This window comes from Heterocephalus glaber, unplaced genomic scaffold (assembly GCF_053883595.1).
Source record: "Heterocephalus glaber isolate CG9 unplaced genomic scaffold, H.glaber_assembly_v1.0 deba00001532, whole genome shotgun sequence".
NCBI classification, from domain to species: Eukaryota; Metazoa; Chordata; class Mammalia; order Rodentia; family Bathyergidae; genus Heterocephalus; species Heterocephalus glaber.
Window position 1 is genome coordinate 23,524,824 of NW_028258330.1, and position 22,030 is coordinate 23,546,853.

Below are 22,030 nucleotides of genomic sequence, written 5' to 3' on the forward strand. Positions count from 1 at the left end.
TCCAGGAACATCCTGAAACCAAGTGGGAATGCCACCAGGCTGCAGGGAGCATTTGAATAATAACCACAAAGGGTCAATTCCTCCAGAACAAAGCAAATTGTCCTGCTGTGCAAACACAATTTGCCTTTGGGGCCAGGAAGGTTGGGTCTGGCCCAGAACTTCCTTCTAGGAATCAGGAGTCCTGGACAAGGAATCCCCTCCCTTGTATGGAGTTGGGACAGTCTACTAGGGTGGGGTTGGCATAACCAGAGGCCTCTGGGGGAAAAGGGAATTAACAGTGGGGCAGTGCAGCTTGGAGACTTCCAGGTGAGTTCAGTGCTGGCAACTGGGGACCAAGCTACTCTGAGCCCATCATGATGTGCCCAGTACCATCCAGACATTGTGGGGCACCAGAAAGGCATGTTCTTCTCCTGCTGTCCTTGCTCCAGTAACTTGAGAGCAGCAGTGTTTGCTTTGCAAGGTGGTGGGTAAACACAGTGCTGCTATGTTGACACTCCACAGTGTGCCCTGTGGGAGGGAGGACAGCTTGCAGGGAGGCAGACATTCAGCCAGAGAAAGTAAGCTTAAAATCCACCTACTGTGACCACACTCTTTGAGTGCCTGCTGTGTGCCAGGCACTGAACACAAGAATGAGGAAAAAGAAAATATGGAGAGGAAGGCAGGACAGAGGTAGGTAGTAAGGTTGGGAAAAAAACCAAAGCTGTCATAAAAGGCCCTAGAGTCTTACTACAGGAAGACCACAGATCTGGATTAGAGCTTCCTGGAAACCAAGGCATTGATGAAAACCAAAGCAGTTATGAGACTGTCAAGATCCACAAGATGGGGCCGGGGATTTAGCTCAGTGGTTTCGCTGCCTGCTGCGCAATCCCAAGGACCTGAGTTCGATCCCTCGTACAAAAAAAAAAAAGAAGAAGAACAGTGTTAAAGTAAGATGTAGGGTGTGTGTGTGTGCATAACCTAAGTGGTGTTTTAAGGTTGTTGTTCAATCTTGCATCTGCCCTTCAAAGGGAGTGCTTATCATTCCCACTATGCAGATGAGGACTCCTGGCTCAGAGAGGTTAAGTGATTTGCCAAAGTGCACACAGCTGGGAAGTATGGGACCAGCTGTCTGCCCCACATTGGTGGGAGATCCCTGCCTGTCCCTCCCTCTCTAAGGCAGAAGGAGGGCTCTCTGTGAGAGGTGGGTCTGCAGTTGGCCTTCCAGGGCTGGGGGAGGTGGGTGGAGCCTAACCACCTTCCTTGCTCCGTCTTCTCCAGCCACCTACAACCAGCACACCAAGGTGGCAGTGAAGACAATGAAGCCGGGCAGCATGTCAGTGGAGGCCTTCCTGGAGGAGGCCAACATCATGAAGACGCTGCAGCATGACAAGCTGGTGAAGCTGCATGCAGTGGTCACGCAGGAGCCCATCTACATCATCACGGAGTTCATGGCCAAAGGTGTGCAGGCTGGGCCCATGGCATGGACATTCTCAGTGCACCAGGAGCTCTGCCAGGGAGTCCCCACTAGGACCACCAGCCCAGCCCTCCTGCCTGGCCCATAAGTGACACCGTGGGAGGGGGTCACCTAGGAAAGGGAGAGGAGAGCAGGGCCAGAGGGGCCTGGGAGGGGAGAGAAGAGGCACAGGGGTTCCTCATGGGCTCCCCGTGGGCCTTAGAACCAGGGTCATGTGTGTATGTGTGTGTGTGTCCCCACCACCACCACTGAGCTCCCTGCCCTACAGTCCCAGTACACTGGGAAAGAGTGGGACAAAGCCAGCACTGGGCCACCCCACCCTGTCAAAAATCAGAACATAGGGCCGGGAATTTAGCTCAGTGGCACCACACCTGCCTCACAAGCGCAAGGTCCTGAGTTCAATTGCCGGTACCAAAAAAAAAAAAAATCAGAACATTGCAGAGGTTTTCTTTTCAGGCTACTTTTCACAACTTTTCTATTTGATAAACAGAAACATTTCATACAGCCTCACTGAGCATTATTTGAAATCTCAAAACTCCCTTTTCTTGGGCTGGGGATTTAGCTCAGTGGTTCCACCGCCTGCCTGGCAAGCCCAAGGACCTGAGTTCGATCCCCAGTACCAAAAAAAAAAAACAAACTCCATTTTCTTTCTGCCGCCTGCCTGGCAAGCGCAAAGTCCCAAGTTCTATCCAAAAAAAAAACCCCTCCATTTTCTAAATGTACATTATGCCAGCTTATAAAGCCATGCCCTTAGGCCCCTGGGCTCAGAAGGCCATCAAAATGAGAAAGTCCTTTCAAAAAACTGAGGTTCTAGTTCTCAGGCACCAGGAATGGTCAGCAAATATGTTTATTGAAATCCAGTGCTATTGCTGGCCATGGTGTGAGTGCTTATAGTCCCAAATACTTGAGAGGCTAAGGCAGGGAGATCAGCCTAGGGAACATAGCGGGGCTCTATCTCAAAAAACTAAACAAAACAAAAATGCATTGTTATGAAAAGACACTCAATTAATAAGATAGTAAACCTTCTCTCATTCCTCTGTACAGGAAGCCTGCTGGACTTTTTGAAAAGTGAAGAAGGCAGTAAGCAGCCTTTGCCAAAACTGATCGACTTCTCTGCCCAGGTGAGAATTTGATAAGGAGGCTGGGGGACCGGGACAGTAATTCAGCTACTTACTTAACACATGGTTGTTGGCCATGTACTATAATAATAGCAATAATTAAAAGATAGCATTTATTGAGTGCTCTGCATAAAACTGTACTTTTTGTATGTCTAGTCACTCCTCAGTTCCATGGAGATGGGTTCCCTGGATACCGAAAACCCAGAGCGCTCAAGACCCTCATATGAAATGGTGTAGCATTTGCATGTAGCCCACACACACCCTCCCATATACTTTAAGTCATGTCTAGATAACTTACCATACCTAATCCAATGTAAATGCCATGTAAATAACGTTATCTGTATTGTTATGAAATGATGACAAGAAGAAAGTCTGTATAGGTTCAGTTCAGATGCAACCATGTTTTGAATATTTGTGATCTGAGTCTGTGGATGGAGAGCCCACAGATATGGAGGACCCACAGCTCTTCACACAGACCAACTTGTTTAATGCCGCATCAACCTTCTAGAGTGGGACTTCATTACCTGTTCTTGGATAACAATCTACCCCAAGGCTCAGTACCTTGAAAAGACAACAAGGAGCATTTCTCGTGCTCTTGTGCATTGACTGCACCTGGCTGGGTCAACCACATGGTGACAGGAAGTGACCGGGTACATTCTGCAGTGCTATCTCATCCTCCAGGATCTTGCTCCACGAGGCCCTCATCCCTCACTAGACAGGAGCTCTTCTTATAGCATTGCACAAAGAAGAGCTGCATCAGGGAGCCAGGCCTTAGCATGCAAGCACTTCGCCTCTGTTGGCATCAGGCTTACTGATGTCCTATTGAGCAGAGAAAGTCACATGGCCAAGCCCAGCATCAGTGTGGGAAGGGACAGCCCCAGGGCATGAATCCAGGGAGCCACAGCTCAGCAAGTGCCCCCATTTAAGAGCCTGGCCACAGGAAGGTAACTGCCATCCCATTTTCCCCAGAATAGGAAATGGAGGCACAGTGAAGTTAAGTACAGATGAGGAAATTGAGGCCAGTGAGGCTAAGTGGCTTGGCTGAGTTGCTGTGCTAATTATGGGAAAGCACCAGTGAGTGAAATGGAAACCATTACTGTCCTTGTAGAGTTTGCCATCCAGGCGGGTCGACAGGTACTAAAGAACTGACCCTAGAGAATCATCACCCAGTGGCCCTGGCTCAGAATCAAAGGAGCACAGTATCTAGAAAGAAAATCATGTCTGGGAATCATAGAAACACATCTTAAAACCCATTGTGGGCCTAGAAGTGTAGCTTGGTGGCAGAGCACTTGCCTAACATGTGTGAGGCCCTGGCTTCCATCCCACATACTACAAAAAACAGATTTCTCCCTCATCTCCCCCTCTCCCAGAGCTTCTCTCACCCCTGGACTGAGTGTTTTCACTTCTGTCCTCTTTCATTTTCTCTCCTGTGAGGGAAGAAAGGGGAGTACACAGGAGTGCAGAAGCAATGGGGGTGCCATGGCCCAGAAGCAATCAGAGGAGGCTTCCTGGGGGAAGTAGCCTCTAGGCTGATCCCTGAAGGATGAGTACAAGTTCTGCAGATGAAGACAAGAGGAAAGGGTTACTAGAGGAAGAAATGGCCTATGTTGAAGCCCATCAGGGAAACAAAGGAGCTGGACTGGTCAGCTGGGAGCCTCGAGGTGACACAGCCGACTTTGCAGCCTAGTGGGGGCTGAGGCTGGGCCTTCTGGAGCTGCCCAGGGCAGAGTTCATTTGTGTATGCAAATCCCAGGGCTCAAAGGCCATGGACAAAGGCTGACAAAGGTCTCTACTTTCAGAGTCTGGAATGCTGAAAGCATATGGAAATCAAGACTAGTGGTCTCGAGGGGCCAGGGATTTAACTTAGTGGTTCCGCTACTTGCCGCGCAAGGACCCAAGTTCAATCCCTGGTACAAAAAAAAAAAAAAAAAGACTAGCGGTCTCACTCCAATGGGCCCTTTGGAAATAGTAGTCTGGCCCATTGCTAAGTTATAACCATCTAACCAGCAGGAAGCTTGCTGGGTAGGGATCACGGGCTATAGCAAGGTCCATTCTCCCATTGCACATACGGGGAAACCAACCAAGGGAGGGAAAGTGGCTCTGGGCCTTTTAGAAGCAAAGGTTGACCCTGAACCTAGGAACAGAAAGGAACCTCCTTGGGACCTAGTCTTCACTTCCAGGCCTAGACAGACAGGTGTGGCACAAGGATCCCCCAGTCCCATCATCAACTTTCTCTTTACCCGAGACCTTCTCTGAGTCTCAGTCTCCTCATTATGCAATAAGGGAATCAGACCACAGCAGTAGTTTTCCAGTTTAAAAATAGTATTTTAGCCACAACTCTGTTGGTCAAATGAGATTTTATACAGTAGCTATTATATATATTTTTTCTCACCGCCCCCCACCCGCCCCGTATTGGGGATTGAACTCAGGACTTTGCACTTGCAAGGCAGGTGCGGTGCCACTGAGGTAAATCCCCAGCCCCAATATATATAGCTGGCATCATGACACACCTATAATCCCAGCACTCTGGGAAGCTGAGGCAGGAGGATCTCAAGTTCCACCCCAGCCTGGCAACTTTGTAATTTAGTCAGACCTTGTCTCAAAATAAAATATAACAAGGCCTGGGGATGTAGCTCAGTATGAAGTCTCTGTGTTCAATCCCCAGTACCATAAAAATCAGTCAATCAAAACTGAGTTCTGATTGAAAGAGGCAGAGTAGAGCTTCATACATGGCCATCCCTTTGTCCTCCCAGACAATATGGAGGCATCAGTAGCACCAGTTTGAAGAGCCCTGGACTGGGACATCTTTTCAAGTCCTGCCAACTTGGATTCTAAGGTTCCCTGATGCTCTTGGAAGCAACCCAAGTTCTAGAACTTGGCCTCATGGCAACCTGCTTGGTGGTCATGAACTCCCTTATCAGCCTCAGTTTTTAGACCCACCCTGCATCCTGTAAACCTACCCATTACCCATTCCATGGACAAATCCTGGAGAAGCAGCACTCTGTAAGCATGTGGGCTTAGGTTTTGTGTTGCTCCCAGCTGTGGGACTTGGAGCAAGTGCTTAACCCTGCAGCATGCTGCTCTCCCCAGTTGAGAGCACAGCTGGCCACCACCAGGGTCAGTACTGTATGGCAGACACTGTCCCAAGCCCTTGATGTGGGCCTTGAGGATTCATCTTCACATGACCCCTTGGAGACAGGGCGTATTATTGTCCTTGTTCCAGAGAACAGCGAGGCATAGGGGGTGAAGTAGCTCCAGAGCCATTTACTCATTATCCTCTACTGTATCCTCAGTAGGGTTGGTCATCTCTGCCCCACTGAGCTCATGAGAAAACCAGTACTAGAGGAGCGTGGACTAGGGAGTATTAAAAAAGAATGACTGTCAGCATTAGTGTCTGCTCCATAAAATAATACTAGGCAAGCTGGGGGCAGCGGTGCATGCCTGTATACTCAGCTTCTCAGGCGGCTGGGGCAGGAGGATTGCCAAGTTCAAGGCCAGCCTGGGCAAACTGTCTCAAAATAAAAAATTTAAAAAGTGGTAGATGTGGTTCAGTAGCAGAGTGCCCTGGGTTCAATCCCCGTACAGGGGAAGAAAAAATAAAGTAGAGTAATAGATAAGTGTTAGTTCTGAGAGGACTGTGAAGTTACAGTTTAAAAGCTGTGTTTCTATGGGACAGTTATTTATTTTCCGGAGCTTTATTTTTCTCACCTATGGAAAGAGAACTGATAGCAAAAGTACCTGCCCCAAAGCACAATAAATGCTGTGTTCAGCCAGGGATTTAGCTCAGTGGTTCCGCCACCTGCCTTACAAGTGCAAGGTCCCGATTTCAATCAGTACCAAAAAAAAGCATTACAATAAATGCTGTATTTAAGTATCATAATAAGCAAACAACATTATCTACCAACAGCCTAATAACTTTTGCTAGTCATTGGTCTAAGGACACCTTATAACTTTCCCACACTCCCTAGAGACTCTGCCTCACCCCACTCCCCACATACCCTACTCCAAAGAAGACCAAAGTCACTTTCAAGTTTTTCTCAAGTGTAGACCTGTTCTTGCTGCCTTGGGTGCCCCCTGCTGTTCACTCCTTGCAAGTGCGGCACCCACTGGCCACTGCCTCCTGGCAGTGCCTTGGTTTGGTCTGTCCTGACTTTCCTGCCCCAGTCTGTCCAAATAATCTTAACAGATTGCACCCAGCTGCTGCCCTCCAGAACTCTGTGATTCTGGAAACTTTAGAGGCAGAGTGGGGCACCAGATCAGCAATCTAGAACCAAGGTGTGAGGCTGACATTCACAGTTTTCTTGGCATGTGATCAGGAATAGTATCTCTGACTGTGTAAAACAGAGACCATAATGACTCCTCCTCTACACTTCTTGTCCTCTTACCCAGCCCTATCTGTTCTGTACAGTACTTGTCCCCTCTAAACAGGCTTTTTCTGGATCACCTCCTGTGTAAGTCACATGTCTGGCAACCCCAGGATACTCTATACATTTTTGTTAAATAAGTGAATTTTTCTTTTTACCCAGTCATGGGGATGAGGAAGGTGTAAAAAACAGATCAGAATATGACATGAATCTAGGTGTGTGTGTGTGTCCCAGAGAGATAATCCCACTGCTTTTTCTTTGAGGACATTTCAGAGTACTCTCTGGAAGTTTTGTAATTATGGAGAACCCCCCAAACTAAGCCAAGTCTGGAGGATCCCCTTCAGCCTGGATAGGTAGACAGAAATGCCAGCCTGACCCCAGGACCCTTCTGACAAAAAAGGAGCTGGTGCAGACAGTTTCTAGTTCTCTCCCACTAGGTCACTCCTCTTCGGCTCTTGGGTGGAAACCTCATGGGCTAGGCAGGTCTGAGGATGAGGATGTCTCTGTTTTGGATACAGATTGCAGAAGGCATGGCCTTCATCGAGCAGAGGAACTACATTCACCGAGACCTCCGAGCTGCCAACATCTTGGTCTCCGCGTTGCTGGTGTGTAAGATCGCTGACTTCGGCCTGGCCCGGGTCATTGAGGACAATGAGTACACAGCTCGGGAAGGTAGGGAGGGGTGCCCAGCAGGCCGTGTGTCCATGTGGGTGGGGTGTGAGTGCTGAGAGCAGATACCTGCGGGACTGGTGAAGGCCAAGCTCTATCCCAGTGTCTCTGCATTCGTAAGCTCGGTGGTGTCCTGGGCAGTGCCTTGGATTTCAATCTCACCCAGTGACTTTGAGAGGGAAATTTCAGGCCAGACTGAAAAGTACTGATCAATTTGAGACTTCAGTAAGTACATGCTGAAATTAAGGGAAGAGCAACTTTATGGAAACTAGATGAAAACTTGGAGGAATCCAAATGCCCATAAACAGCAGGATGGATATAAATTGTGGCATAGTCACATAACATAATACCATGCAGCAATGCAGAAGCACATGGCAATGTTGCATGCAAGTCAGTGGGTGACTGTCACAGACACAATATCAACGTGAAAGTCAGACAAAAAAGGAGGCGCTGGATAGTTCTAGTCGTAGTTCTTGTATATGAAAGCTCATAGCAGCATTATTCATAATAGCCAAAAAAATGGGCACAGCCCTAATTAATGTCCATCAACTGATGAACAGATAAACAAAATGTGGAATATCCATCCACACAATGGAATACTGTTCAGCCATAAAGTGGAATGAAGTACTGATGTACACCACAGTAGGGATGGACCTCAGAAACGTGTTAAGTGGAAGCTAAACACAAAGCACATGTAAATTGCTCATGATAGGCAGAGCCGTAGAGATAGGAAGTGGATTAGTGGTTTACGGGGCTACAGGAAGTTGTGGAGAAATGAGGTTTCTTTCTATGGGGTTTTTTTTGGGGGGGGGAAGGGGTGAAAATATTCTAAAATTTACAACTTTGTGAATATTTGAAAAGTCATCACTTTGTACACTTTATTTATTTTTTATTTTTTATTTTTTTGGTACTGGGGATTGAACTCGGGTCCTTGCACTTGCATAGCAGGTGACGAAACCACTGAGCTAAACCCCCAGCCCTATACACTTTAAATGGGTGGATTTTGTGGTCTATGAACTATATCTCAAATAAAGCTGTTAAAGAAAAAAAGATAGACAAAATCATTTATAGCAACAGAGGTCAGAAGGGGTATTGACTGGAAGGGAGGCTTCCGAAATGGTGAAAATGTTCTGATCTGATGGGGATTACTAGTGTGTATACATATATAAAGATGCATCAAGTTGTACGTTACAGGTTTGTGTACTTTATTTCATGTTTGTTATAACTCAATAAAAAAATTTAAACTGGGTAGTGCATGTCTATAATCCCAGCACTCTGGGAGGCCGAGGAGGAAGATCTCAAGTTCTACTCCAGCCTGGGCAACTTAATGATTTAGTTAGACCCTGTCACAAAATAAAAAATAAGAAAAATATGAAAATGGTGTGAGGACATAACTTAGGGCAAAGGCCCTGGGTTCAATCCTCCATATCACCAAAAATGTTTAAATTGAGGATATGAAAAGAATAAAAGTAGAATGTATAATTTCATATCAGGAGAGGATAAGCAGGAAATAAAACTCTAGATCTAAAAGAAGGAAGGGAAGGGAAAACATATATACACAGAGAGCATTTCCAATACTACAGAGTCATAAAGCAGATCTTGCCAAATTCCAAAGAACATACAGATGACCCCAACTTATGATGGTTCAACTTAGGATTTTTCAACTTTATGAAAGAAATCACATTTAGGAGAACCTATACTTCCAATTTTGAATTTTGATCCCATCTCCAGCCTAGTGATACGCATGTTACTCTCTTGCTGGGCAGTAGCAGTGTGCCACAGAACCCAGTAAGCCACACAATCACAATACCTTACAGTGTGTTGTGTTGCTAAGCTAGGCTGTTTGGTAGGTTAGGCAAATGCAATGTGTTTTGAGTTTTTTTTCCAGTATTGCAGATTGAACTCAGGACCTCACACATGCTAGGCAAGCACTCTACCACTGAGCTACATCCCCAGCCCTTTTATATTCTGAGAAAGGTACTAAGTTGCATAGGCTGGCCTCAAACTTGTGATCCTCCTGCCTCAGCCTCCTAAGTAGTTGGGATTACAGGTATACATTATTATGCTTTGTTTCAGTGCATTTGATTTATGGTATTTTATACTTAGGATGGGTTTATCAGGATATAATCCCATCATAAATTGAGAAGCATCTGTATGTCTTACAGATCATGTTCACCAATCATAATATAATTAGGATAAGTACTAATAAGAGGCTAACAAACCTATTCTAGATTCAGTAGAAGGAAGGGAGGAGACATCTAGTGATTGGTGGAAACCTCAAAGGCTGGAGGTGAAGTCCTCCCTTCCCCCATTACCAAGATAAAGTAACTGAGGCACTAGCTGATACTCCCCAAAGTCTTTCTGTCCCCCAAAGAGTCTGTGATCTCTAGGACTTCACTCCTCCAATTATAGTTCATGGGGTATCTACTGAACTAATGAGCTGGCCCCCCAGAGTGAGCTCCCATGCCATGCCCCTTTGTGATCCCTCCCCACCTTAGCCATCTGTCTACAGCATGGATGCCCCTTGCTTTCACAGAGAGGCCATGCTGCAGGGAAATCATGATTCGGCCCTGTTTCTTCACCCTAGCAGAGAGCCCACCCTGACTGCTCCCCAGACTCCCCTCACCTTGCCCTGTCCAACCCTGCAGGGGCCAAGTTCCCCATCAAGTGGACGGCTCCTGAAGCCATCAACTTTGGCTCCTTCACCATCAAGTCTGACGTCTGGTCCTTTGGCATCCTGCTGATGGAGATTGTCACCTATGGCCGGATCCCTTACCCAGGTAAGGGAAGGGCCATCAACTTGGAGCTGCTTCTAGAACCTACCCTGGCAATGGTCCACCTTGTCAATGTGTCCATCAAACTGAGTTCTTATTCCTCCCCTCTTTGACTTTCCTTCTAGTTTTCAGTTAAAGGTACCATCATCCACCCAATTTCTTAAGCCAGCACTCTGGGAGCCTCCTTGGTCCTTCATTCTCTCTCACTCTTTACTACATCCTAGCAGTCACAAAGTTCTCACATTCAACTCCAAAATATTCCGTGTATGCCCCTGTCTAACTCACGGCCTCCACTCACATGAAGGCCAACAACATCTTGCACGTGGATGGTGTGGTGTGTAATCTCTTAATCAGTGTCTCTCTTTCTCCCTTTCTCTCCTGCAGCCATTCTCCACCTGCAGCCAAAGGGATTTTTTTCTAATCTGTGAATCAGATCATGTCCCTTCTCCACTTTTCTTTAATGATGTCCCATTGTAATTAGGACAAAATCCCCAACACTCATATAGCTATGTGCAGATACCACATGACCTAGCCTCTGCCTCCTTCTCCAGCTTCCAGCTGCCCCTTACCACCCAGATACCTAAAGTACCAAGCTTCTCCCCTGTGATACTCTTCCATAATAACCTATGCTCTTTCATTCATGGCATTTAGCACAATTGATAGCTCTATATTTGTTTAATAATTTCCCCATCAGACTCTGAACTTCAGAGGGCCAGAAATCATGTTTGTACATAGTGGGTGCTTAGCAACTCTTTATTGAATGAATGTAACCCAGTCCTAATATAGGAAGTGCCTACACTGAGTAGACCATATGTGTATACAAAGCTATACCCAGTATGTGGATTACCCGGAACTCTGTGCACAATGAGGATCTCTGTTCCTTTTATGGCTTGAATGGGTAGCTAGCCAGACACTAGAGAGGAGCAAGATAGATATAAAGAGCCCCTGAATTTTGGAGCAATTTTTTTTTTGGTACCAGGGATCAAACTTGGGACCTTGAGCTTTTGAGGCAGGCAGTGAAACCACTGAGCTAAATCCCTGGCCCTAAGAGCCCCTGAATTTTTATGTAAGCACCTCCAAATTTGAATCTTGTCTCTATCAGCTAATAAACTTTGAGAAATTCACTTTACTCCCCCTACCCCAGTGTCTTCACCTGTAAACAAAAATATATAGACAACTATCTACCTCCAAAAGGTGTTTGTGAGGATTAGAACTAAAACACGTAGGCACTGGCTTCATTCAACAGCATTTGTTGAATTCTTTTGGCAGGGAGGGGATACCAGGGATCAAACTCAGGACTTTGCGCTTATGAGGCAGGCGCTGCACCACTGAGCTAAATCCCTGACCCTATATGTTGAATTCTTACTGTGCATTAAGTACTGTATGAGGGTACAGTGAGAGAAGTGGTTCCTGCTTATAAGGAGACCTAGAGGAGCACACACTAAACAGAGATCACTGCTGAGAAGAACATTAAACAGGGCTGTGTGAGAGAGAGAGTAACATAGGCTCCTGTGGACAGGGAGCACCATTCAGAGCAGGTCCTATTTGAACTGTAAGACAGATCCAGAAAGAGGAGCTCAGGAAGAAGGCATTGCTTGTTCATGGGGCCTCAGGTGTGTCTGAAGAATAGCAAGAAAGCCAGGTACCTTGAGACAAAGAACAAGAGCAGATGATAGGTAAGAAAGTCAGTAGGGATTGGACAGGCAGGGCCCAGGGTTATGGTGCAAAGTAGGATGTTAGCCAAAGTAAATGGGAACCTATGGGAGGGATGTGGGCAGATGATGGGAAGAGGCATCATCTGATTTCTGCCTTTAAGGGGTGCTTGGGTCAGTGTGGATGGGAGGAGGGGATGGGGGGCCACCTGTGAGGCAGCCACAGAGGTGGCCAGGCAGAGATGATGGTGGCTTACACAGGGAGGTGGCATTGGTGACAGAGATGAGTTGATAAACTGATGCTACCTTTCAAAAAAAAAGAAAAGATGTGACTTGCTGATGGAGAAGGTGAGGGAGAGAGAAATCAAGGATGGTTATCCTGGCTTTGATAGAGCAGTGAAAAGCCAAGAGTTGTTTTAGCCCTGTTAAATTTGAGGTGACATATGGACATCCAAACAAAAATGTTTAAGAAAGCACTTGAATACATTAGTTTGGAGTTCAAGGCAGATAGATTGGGGATCACAGGCACTTAACGGTTATTCTTGTGGATAACTAATATAAACTTAAATTGAACAAGAAAATGGTCCCACTTGTAGAGTAATCTTGGGTCTTGCTACCTGTTTTGTTTTGTGAGTACACTAGTAAAAACCAGGCAATGGATTATAGAACCCTGAATCTATCCAGATGCATCAGACTATAAGTAACAAAAATAACAAAATAAGAGTGGCCAAAACAATAGGCAAGTTACTGTTTCGCATCCTAAGTCTGGCATTGGTAGCTGGTTCATCCAACACCAGAACAGCTATCAGTTTCTCTATGATTATCTTTCCCATGTGTTCAGATGACTGCTCCAACTATTTTATCATCTCACAATACCCAAAGGAAGGAAGGAAGGGTATCCCCCAGGTCTCTCTTTTAGTCATGGGGGAAAACCTTTCCTGGAAATCTCCCAGCAGACCGCTGTAGCTCCTTTTGGTCAAACCTGGGTCCCAGGCCAGGTTGTAGCTGCAAGGGAGGCTGCAAAAGGGGGTGTCTGGCTTTCACACTGAGAGGGGCTCATCTCATAAGGTGAGATGGGGAGTGATGGCAGTTGGTGAGACCACAGTGTCTGCCAAGCCTTGGCTCCTATTTCCCAATCCTCTCTTGTTAATTCCGTGGCTCCTTCCCAGGAATGTCCAACCCAGAGGTGATCCGGGCACTGGAGCATGGGTACCGGATGCCTCGGCCGGATCACTGCCCAGAGGAGCTCTACAACATCATGACACGCTGCTGGAAGAACCGTCCAGAGGAGCGGCCCACCTTCGAGTATATCCAGAGTGTGCTGGACGACTTCTACACGGCCACTGAGAGCCAGTACCAACAACAGCCTTGATGGGCAGGACCAGGGCAGAGCCAGGAGCCTAGGCAGTGCCTGTGAGTGGCTCCAGCACAGTTCTCTGAGGCCCATTCACCTTTCCCATCCCTAGACACTCACTCTTACTCCAGCCAGTTTCATCTGTCAAGTGGGTGGGTTCAACTGGACAGTCTCTTCTGGACTCTAGCAATCTACAATCTGCCATTCTCAGGAGACCCCAAGTTGTTTATTTCTATTGCCTAGAATGGCTGAATTCCAGTTTCAGCTGTGGCTTCACTGGGGAATTTTTTAAATAATGTAATAGATATTTAAATAAAATATAAGAATGCCAAAGGCTTTACCAAAAAGTCAGCTTTTCTATCCTTCCAGTGCCCAAGTATCTATTTGCCTTCTTGCTGTATGACAAATCAGAAAGGAAGAAGGACCTTCCCAGAGGCCAAGGTGTGAAGAAAAAAGCAAGTTTCAGTACTCAAAATGTTGTAACTGTCCTAAAATAGTTGCTAGCTGTATTAGTTTCCTATTGCTGCTGTAACAAATGACCATAAATGCAGTGGTTTTAAACCACACAAATTTATTCTCTTAAAGTTTCAGAAGTCAAAGTCTGCCATGATTTCCCAGGGATGCACTCTTTCTGGAGGCTGTACGGGAGAATTATTTCCTTGTTTTTCCCGGCTTCTAGAGACCGTCCACACTCCTGGACTCATGGTCCCCTTCTGCTTATCACCCCAAACATTGCTTCTCTCATCATATTTGTGGTTCTGAGTCTCCTGCTTCCTCTTTAACTTGTAAGAGTTCCTATAATTTCATTGGACTCCCCCAGATAACCCAGAATAATTTTTCCATCTCAAAGTCCTTAATTCATTTGCAAAGTCCTTTTTGCCATGTAAGATAACATTTGCACAGTTTCTAAGGGTCAGGACATGAACATCTTTGACAGTCATGGTATACTGGGATACATGTATACGTGGTATACATGGTTTTGCCTCCCAGAATCTAGGGCTGCCAGGATGCCCTGATTCTCCTGCCAGGCCATGCTGTTACAAGAGCTGGTTGTCTAGATCTCCCTCTGCAGCCCTGGCACTTCCCATGGCCAAGCAGCCAGCATGGTTAAGATGGTATTGGAGGGCTCCTCAGGATCTGGGGTTGTGGCTGCTGAGAGATATATGGTGTGGGAAGCTGTCAGTGAAGGAGAGGGACACCTGTTAGGAAGCAGAGGACATAAGCAGGCAGTTGCCTTCCTGCATGTTGCCTCAGCTGGATGTTTCTGGCAGTTAGCTTTCGCTATAGGGGAAAGATAAGAGGAGGTAGACAATGACACTTTTCTATATTATTGCATCCTCTGAGAGGGGTCTGTATCTCAGCACCCCTGTTTAGGTTCGGATCTAAAATGTTCCCTGAATGCTCATGTGTTGAGGGCTTGGTCCCTGATCCAGCAGGATTCATGGGTGGGGCTTTTGGAAGGTAATTAGATCACGAAGATTCTGATCTCATGAATGGATTAATTCATTTACAGATTCACAGTTTTAACGGTCTATTGGAAGGTGGTAGCAACTAGAAGGTGGAGCCTAGTTGCAGGGAGTAAGTCATTAAGGGCATGCCCTTGAAAGGGATATTGGAACCCTGGGCCCTTCCTTTCTCTCTGCTTCCTGGCCACCATGAGGTAAGCAGTGTCCTCTTCCATGTGTGTCCCCCATGAAGCTCTGCCTCCCACAGGCCAAAGCAACAGGGTCAAGGAACCATGGCCTGAAACCTCTGAAGCTGTGAGCCAAAATAAATCTTTCCTCTTTTTAAATTGATTTTCCCAGGTATTTTTGTCACAGTGAATATTATCTACCTAGGGTCACCTAGAACCCAGTATCTACTAAATTGATTCTGTACCCCTCAATAACACAGGGGGTACTGAGTACAAGAGCAGTGGAAATTTAAACTAGCAGTCTTTTAACTTATGTGTGTCTAGGAAACAAAGTGTTGTGTTTCTTTTGTCTTCATACCAAATCAACACAGATTTTTGTGACCCCAGAAGGTGTGAGGACTTCTAACCATCAGCAAGCAAGATGTTCTGCAGCAGGGAACACTAGCTGGGTGTCCTCTAATCTTATTCAGTTCTGACACTAGCTACCTGGACATGGTATCCAATATTACAAGTTGAGGGCTCAGTCTCCAAATCCCCCTCCCCATTTAGATGCCAGTTGTAAGCCCCAGGTTGTTTAACTTGTATTTCTGACTAATGTGTCATAATTTGGGGTTCTCATAGCCTATCCCTGGGTTTCATTAATGTATTCAAAAAGCTCACAGAATTCAGGGAAATACTTAGGTTTTATTGGTTTATTATAAAGGATATTGGTTAGAAGAAGGGATGTAGAGCTTCCATGCTCTCTGAACCTACTGCCCTCCAGAAAGCTCCATGTGTTCAACTATCTTGGAAGTGCTGATTCTGTCTGCTTAGTTTTTTATGGAGACTTTCTCACATAGGCATGATTGCTAATATATTGGGTGGGAAAATCCAACAAGGCCTCTATATTTATTTTTTTGTTTATAGATCTCACTGGAGAAAGGAGGATCTTATCACCTACTATCAAACAAATCAGTTTATGGCCTGCTCCATACAGAAAGGCAGTGGAAAAGATTAGAGTTTTTATGACTCACCTTGGATAGCTATATTTATATACACATATATCTCATAATATCACAACTTATCATCAGTAACTTAATTTGTCTTGCTTTTTGGTTTGGGATGTATCTTTGAAAATCTGAAAGCAAAGCCTAGGGTCTTGCGCTGGGAATCTGCCCTCACGATCTGGGGTTGTTGTGTTACTATTCAGCTTGGCCAATAATATGTTACCAGATGTGATGCAAACCAAGGCTTGCAATGTGTTTATGGGACCGGGCTTGCCCTCTAGCCTTTTGCCCTAAAAGAACATGGCCCAAAGAAGGTGAGTGACAAGTGAAAAACATCTGGACCCAACCAGCAGATTGGCACTAAATCTCCAGCTGACCTGTGGACATGTGAAAGAGAAGTAAGTGCTGACTGTTATACTCCTTTGAGCCAAGTATGGTGGCACATGCCTGTAATCCCAGCACTCAATTTGAGGTCAGCTTGAACTACATAGTGAATTCAAGGCCAGCCTGAACTACATATAAGACCATCCAAAAAGAACCTAAATAAATAATAAGTCTTTGAATTCCATGATTTTGTTATATAAAATTATAGTGATAACTGGGTGAAGCATGGTATCAGGAATTGGGGGACTATTGATATATAGACAAAGTCAAAGAGGTAATTCCTGCTCTCTTCTTTCAGTCAACACTGATTTGGTCACAGAAAAAACAGGTGAAAAAATGAGAATAGATATAACGCCAAAAAGCATGATCCATGAAAGAACAAATTAACCCAAGTCCAGGAAGATCCCTTGAGCTCAGGAGTTTGAGGCCAGACTGGGTAAGAAAGACCCATCTCAAAAAAATCTTTTTAGGGCTGAGGATTTAGCTCAGTGGCACTGCACCTGCCTTGAAAGCGCAAGGTCCTAAGTTCAATCCCCAGTATCAAAAAAAAAAAAAAATTAACTTCATTAAAATTAAAAAATTGTCTCCACAAAGGACATTGTTAAGAAACAAAAAGACAAACCCCAAACTTGGAGAAAATATTTGCAAAATATTTACCTGATGAAAGACTGATGTCCAAAATACACAAAGAACTCTTAAAACTCAGCAGTCAGAAAACAACTCAATTTAAAAACAGGCAAAGGATCTGAAAAGACACCTCACCAAAGGAGGTATAGTATACACATAGCAAATAAGCATATGGAAGATACTCCACAGTCTGTGTCACTAGGGAAATGCAAATTGAAATGACAATGACACACTTAAGAGTGACTAAGATCCAAAAAAACCTGATGACACCAAATGCTGACAAAGATGTAGAGCAACAGGAACTCACTGCTGATAGGAAGCAAAATGGTACAGAAGACACTCGGTGGCTTCTCACAAGAACACAGCCTTACCATATGATCCAGCATTGTGCTCGTTGGTATTTATGGATCGGAGTTGAAAATTTATATTCATACAAAACCCAGCACACAGATGTTCACAGAAGCTTTATTCATAATTACCATTTGCATTCCTACAAACAATGAGAGCTGGGGATTAGGTTTTCAACACATGAACTTTGGGGAACATAGTCAAACCACAGTGCTGCTCTTTAAAAGTCAACCAAAAACAAAACCCACGGGGATATATTTTTTGTTACCCATCTGCATGCACTCCTCCCCTGGAGTGGAAAAGGAAGGCAAAGACCTTTCGTTCTAAGGCACAAATGACCTGCTTTGACCCAGTCCTGGATATGGCATTGAGTTTAAATGAAGGGAAAGCATTTCTTTCACCTTTCCCTATCACTTGGAATAAAACTGTCTCCTTATCCCCCTACCTAGCCCTCAATTTTGTCATGTGTCTTCCCCCATCACAGTATATTCTGACAGAGGGCTCTAGCAATTTGCATTCTCTTTGCATTCCTGCCCTTTTGGGGGTGGCAGTGACCACCACTTGTCTCCATATACATATTTCCCCTTCTTCTAGAGCAACAGAATTTCTCAGGGGCACATGACCCCCTAGAATGGAGGCTACACTTCCCACTCTTTTTTTTTTTGTTTTGGTACCAGGGATCGAACTCGGCGGGCCCTTGTGCTTGCAGGGCAGGTGGCAGAACCACTGGGCTAAATCACCGGCATGGGCATTTTTTTTATTTTTATTTTTTATTTTTTGGTACTGGGGATCAAACTTGGCACCTTGCACTTTCGAGGCAGGTAGTGGAACCACTGAGCCAAATCCCCAGCCCTTTCCACTCTTTCTTGCAGCAAAATGTAGCCATGTAATTAAGCTCTGATTAACGGTTTGTAGGTGGAAGTGTGTTGTAGCAGCTTCCAGGAAATCTTCTAACAGATGACTGGTATAGGCTCTTTACCTCTTTTTATCTCTTCCCTTACCTCACTGCCTAGAATGTGCATGTGAAGGCTGGAGCTCCAGCTGCCATATTAGACTCTCAGGAAGAGCTGCCAGTCCTCCTTCAGCCATTTGCCTCAGAGGGTGTGACATGCACTGTCAGAGATCAGGTCCCTTAGAGTGGGCTGGACTCTGTGCTGCCATTATCTGCACCACTGCGCCTGGGGGCTTTTTTTTTTTTCTTCCTAAAACTACAAAAAGTCTGAGCTGCCATTGTTACCAGAAGGGTGAAAGTGCCAAACAATTAACACCCACAGGGAGCAATCCTCAGTTAATGACTCCCACTCCTTTCCCCCAGGTGGGATAACTGAGGCAAGTGTCTTGCATCATTTCCCAGAGTTTCCTCACAGGATTAAGCTTTGGTAACCCACAGTGGTAACTTTCTTGACAATATTCCCTTTCCAAGCACAGTTCCTACAGGAAATAATGGAGACTTGTATGGAAACTTGACTCATTCATCAATGTGACCAACAACTTTGCTGAATAGGGTAAGAGTTTCAAATAGAGTCTTATTTTTGTGCCAGTCATAATGTAACAGCTACAGACATTACATGTAGTGAAATGTAATCTATAATACTAACAGTTTTCTCCATCACTTTAAGTCTAGAGCAGCTTTGGCAAACTACATTGTACTGGGAACAGCCACACCTACTATTTATGCCTTGTCTGCAGCTACTTTAGTACTACGATGACTAAGTTGATTAGTAGTGACACCATCATATGGGAAGCAACGTCTAACTATTTACTACATATAAACTATTTACCTGGCTCCTTACAGGAAAATCTTGTTAACAAAACAAAATTTCTAGCCCTGATTTGCAACATTTGCTGATTTTTGTAAACATTCCCACCATTGCCAATTTCAAACTACCAATCGGAGCTACATTATGACTTTCATGGGTCTCCTCCATAATACAAACATACACATACAGAATATAAAATTTTATGTTTATAAATGAATAAGACATACTCACAAGTATATATTTATATTAAATATAAATGATAGTTACAGTACATTGATACAAAGGTGAATATATTATTATAATATATTAAAACATTTTCTTCAATGTAAAGTTAATTTTTTACTTCTGATCTTAAAAGAAATTAGAAGCTGAGAGTGTAGCTCAGTGGAAGAACACTTACCTAGCATGAATTCAATCCCCAGCACTAGGAGAAAGAGGAGGAGGAGAAGTTAATTTCCTTGAAACATTTTTTCACAAGTATGTAGGCAGCGAGTATGGGGGGTTCTTGTGCACTTTGCCACCCACCTTCATGGGTAAGCTGGCCCTGCTACCAACCCAATGATGCTGAGCACAGAGCTGGGAAGAGATTTGTAGTAGCTCAACATTTAACAATGTTCCTATCATACATTTAAAAATGACCAAAGTGATAAGTATATATTGTACCACAATAAAAAGTTAAAAGAAACATGCCCATGTTGTGGAGCTCATGAGCGATAGTGAATAGTGGATTAGAAACAAGACAATTTAGCTCCAGGATTCTGGTTTATGTCAGATGGACACCTGGACATGGAGGCCCATTGGGGAAATATGAAACATGAGAAGGAAAAATGGAAATATTGAGGAATAATATGCCATTTATGAAGCTTTGTTCTTTGTCATTCCTCTTCAAGCACCCAGAAATGGTAAGATACATCCAGTACCAACTTCTAGAACTGGTTAGAAGTCTGGAATCTGGCTTTAACTGTGAGGCTGGCAAATCCCTTCTATCATTTAAGCTTCTTCTCCCTTGGGGACAGCATCTGACTTGCTACTGTTTAGGATGGTTGTGTAGGTCATAACAGTTTATGCATATCACCCGGTGTGATGGTGCACACCTGTAATCCCAGCACTCAGGAGACTGAGGCAGGAGGATCTCCATGAGTTTGAGGCCAGCCTGGGTGATGTAATGAGTTTAAGGCCAGCCTAGAATACATAGCAAGACCCTGTCTCAAAACAAACAAACAAACAAACAAAAAACTTTTACAGGTATGTTTCAGTTATCTATTACTGTACTAAACCATCCCCAAATCTAAAACAACTAGGCTCAGCTGGGTAGACATTTGTTCCGCATAATGTTGTTGAGGTTATTCCTGTGGCTCTATTTAGTTGATAGCTCAGCTGGGGTTGGAATGTCTAAGATGATATCACTCATATGTAGTGCTCAGCTGGAGTTTCTAGAATGTCTTGGGGCATTGACTGGGTCTCAGCGTCTCTCCATGGGGCTCTCCAGCAGGGCAGCCAGACTTCTTTTCACCCTAGAGAGTTGGAAGCACAAGCTGCCAAGCCTCACAAGGTTTATACCAAGAACTAGCAGTCACTTGTGCCACATTGATCAAAGAAAATGATCTATGGGGCCAGGGATTTAGTTCAGTGGTTCCACTGCCTGCTTCAAAAGCGTAAGGTCCCAAGTTCGAACCCTGGTACCGAAAAAAAAAAAAAAAAAAAAAAGATCTGTCCCACCATATTCAAAAGGAGAGTAGTCTACCTTTTGGCAGATGAAACAGTATGCTCAACGAAGATGAGAGGGCTTGTTGGTAGCTATCTTTGCAGAGTGCTCATATGTGGGTATTAGAGTTCAATTGTCCATTGCCAAAAGGTAGAATTAGATAACTAAGAGCTTTAAGAACCATTTTAGCATAATGCAAAATGGTACAGCACATAACAAATGTTTTGTAAGTACAGATTATTATTATTATTAAACATGATTATTCTTTTATCAATTTTTTTAAACAGTCTGAGAAGATAGCAGGGGTATCCAGTTTACAATGATATACAGGGACCAAACGAACTTTAAGGTCTTTCCCAATCTTCATACCATGATTGTCTGAGTCTTTTCTTACCATGGAAACTGAGGCTTAGGAAGTTTGAGTGATTTACCTAAAGTCACACACTTACTAGTTATCATAGTGAAGCCTACATTCAAAGATGTCTCGGATGTGAGGGCGATCTGGCTGCGACATGTCACCCCATTGATCGCCAGGGTTGATTAGGCTGATCTGGCTGGCTAGGCGGATGTCCCCTTCCTCCCTCACCGCTCCATGTACGTCCCTCCCGAAGCTGCTGCGCGCTCGGTCGAAGAGGACGACCACCCCCATAGAGGAGGTCCGTTTCCTCGGTCAAGGGTATACGAGTAGCTGCGCTCCCCTGCTAGAACCTCCAAACGAGCTCTCAAAGATGTCTCCCTTCACTAAATATAGTGCTTTTCACATTCATAATGTACTGTTTTGTGCACCTATCATATGCCTGGAGTATATATAAGCATATAGTGACAACTGTTTATTAAATATATCCTACGTAATATTATGTCATTGACTCCTCATCATAAGCCTATGATGTAGGTAATATAATAATCCCTTCCCAATTTTACAAATAACATGAGGCAGAAAAAGGTAAAATAAAAGACAGGATCCTACCCTCATAAAGACTACAGTATATTAGAGAGGATATAGGATAGCCAAGTAAATATATAATTAAAAATTATTCTCAGAGTCTTGCAGCTGTGGGAGCCCAGGTGCCAATCACTCTCCTCCATATCAAGGTCCCCGGTAACCCCGGCAACGGGTTTTTCTGCCAATAGTAAAGATGGCGCCCAGAGAGTAAGCATGTTTCACACACCCCCCATTACCCAGAGGGCAGTGACAGTAGGGGA

General features: G+C 44.7%; 1 protein-coding gene across 4 annotated transcripts in view; it reads left to right on the plus strand.

The window, feature by feature from the left end:
• Hck (HCK proto-oncogene, Src family tyrosine kinase) overlaps positions 1-13,717 on the plus strand; it is a 37,650-nt gene extending 23,933 nt beyond the window's left edge. For all 4 annotated transcript variants that reach the window (XM_004840586.3, XM_004840587.3, XM_021254896.2 and 1 more), the window contains 5 exons: positions 1,258-1,437; positions 2,498-2,574; positions 7,454-7,607; positions 10,253-10,384; positions 13,200-13,717. In XM_004840586.3, the coding sequence (XP_004840643.1) occupies positions 1,258-1,437; positions 2,498-2,574; positions 7,454-7,607; positions 10,253-10,384; positions 13,200-13,402 (746 nt within the window). In that variant the 3' untranslated portion in view covers positions 13,403-13,717. The remainder of the gene's footprint in view (positions 1-1,257; positions 1,438-2,497; positions 2,575-7,453; positions 7,608-10,252; positions 10,385-13,199) is intronic.
• The last annotated feature ends 8,313 nt before the right edge of the window (positions 13,718-22,030 follow it).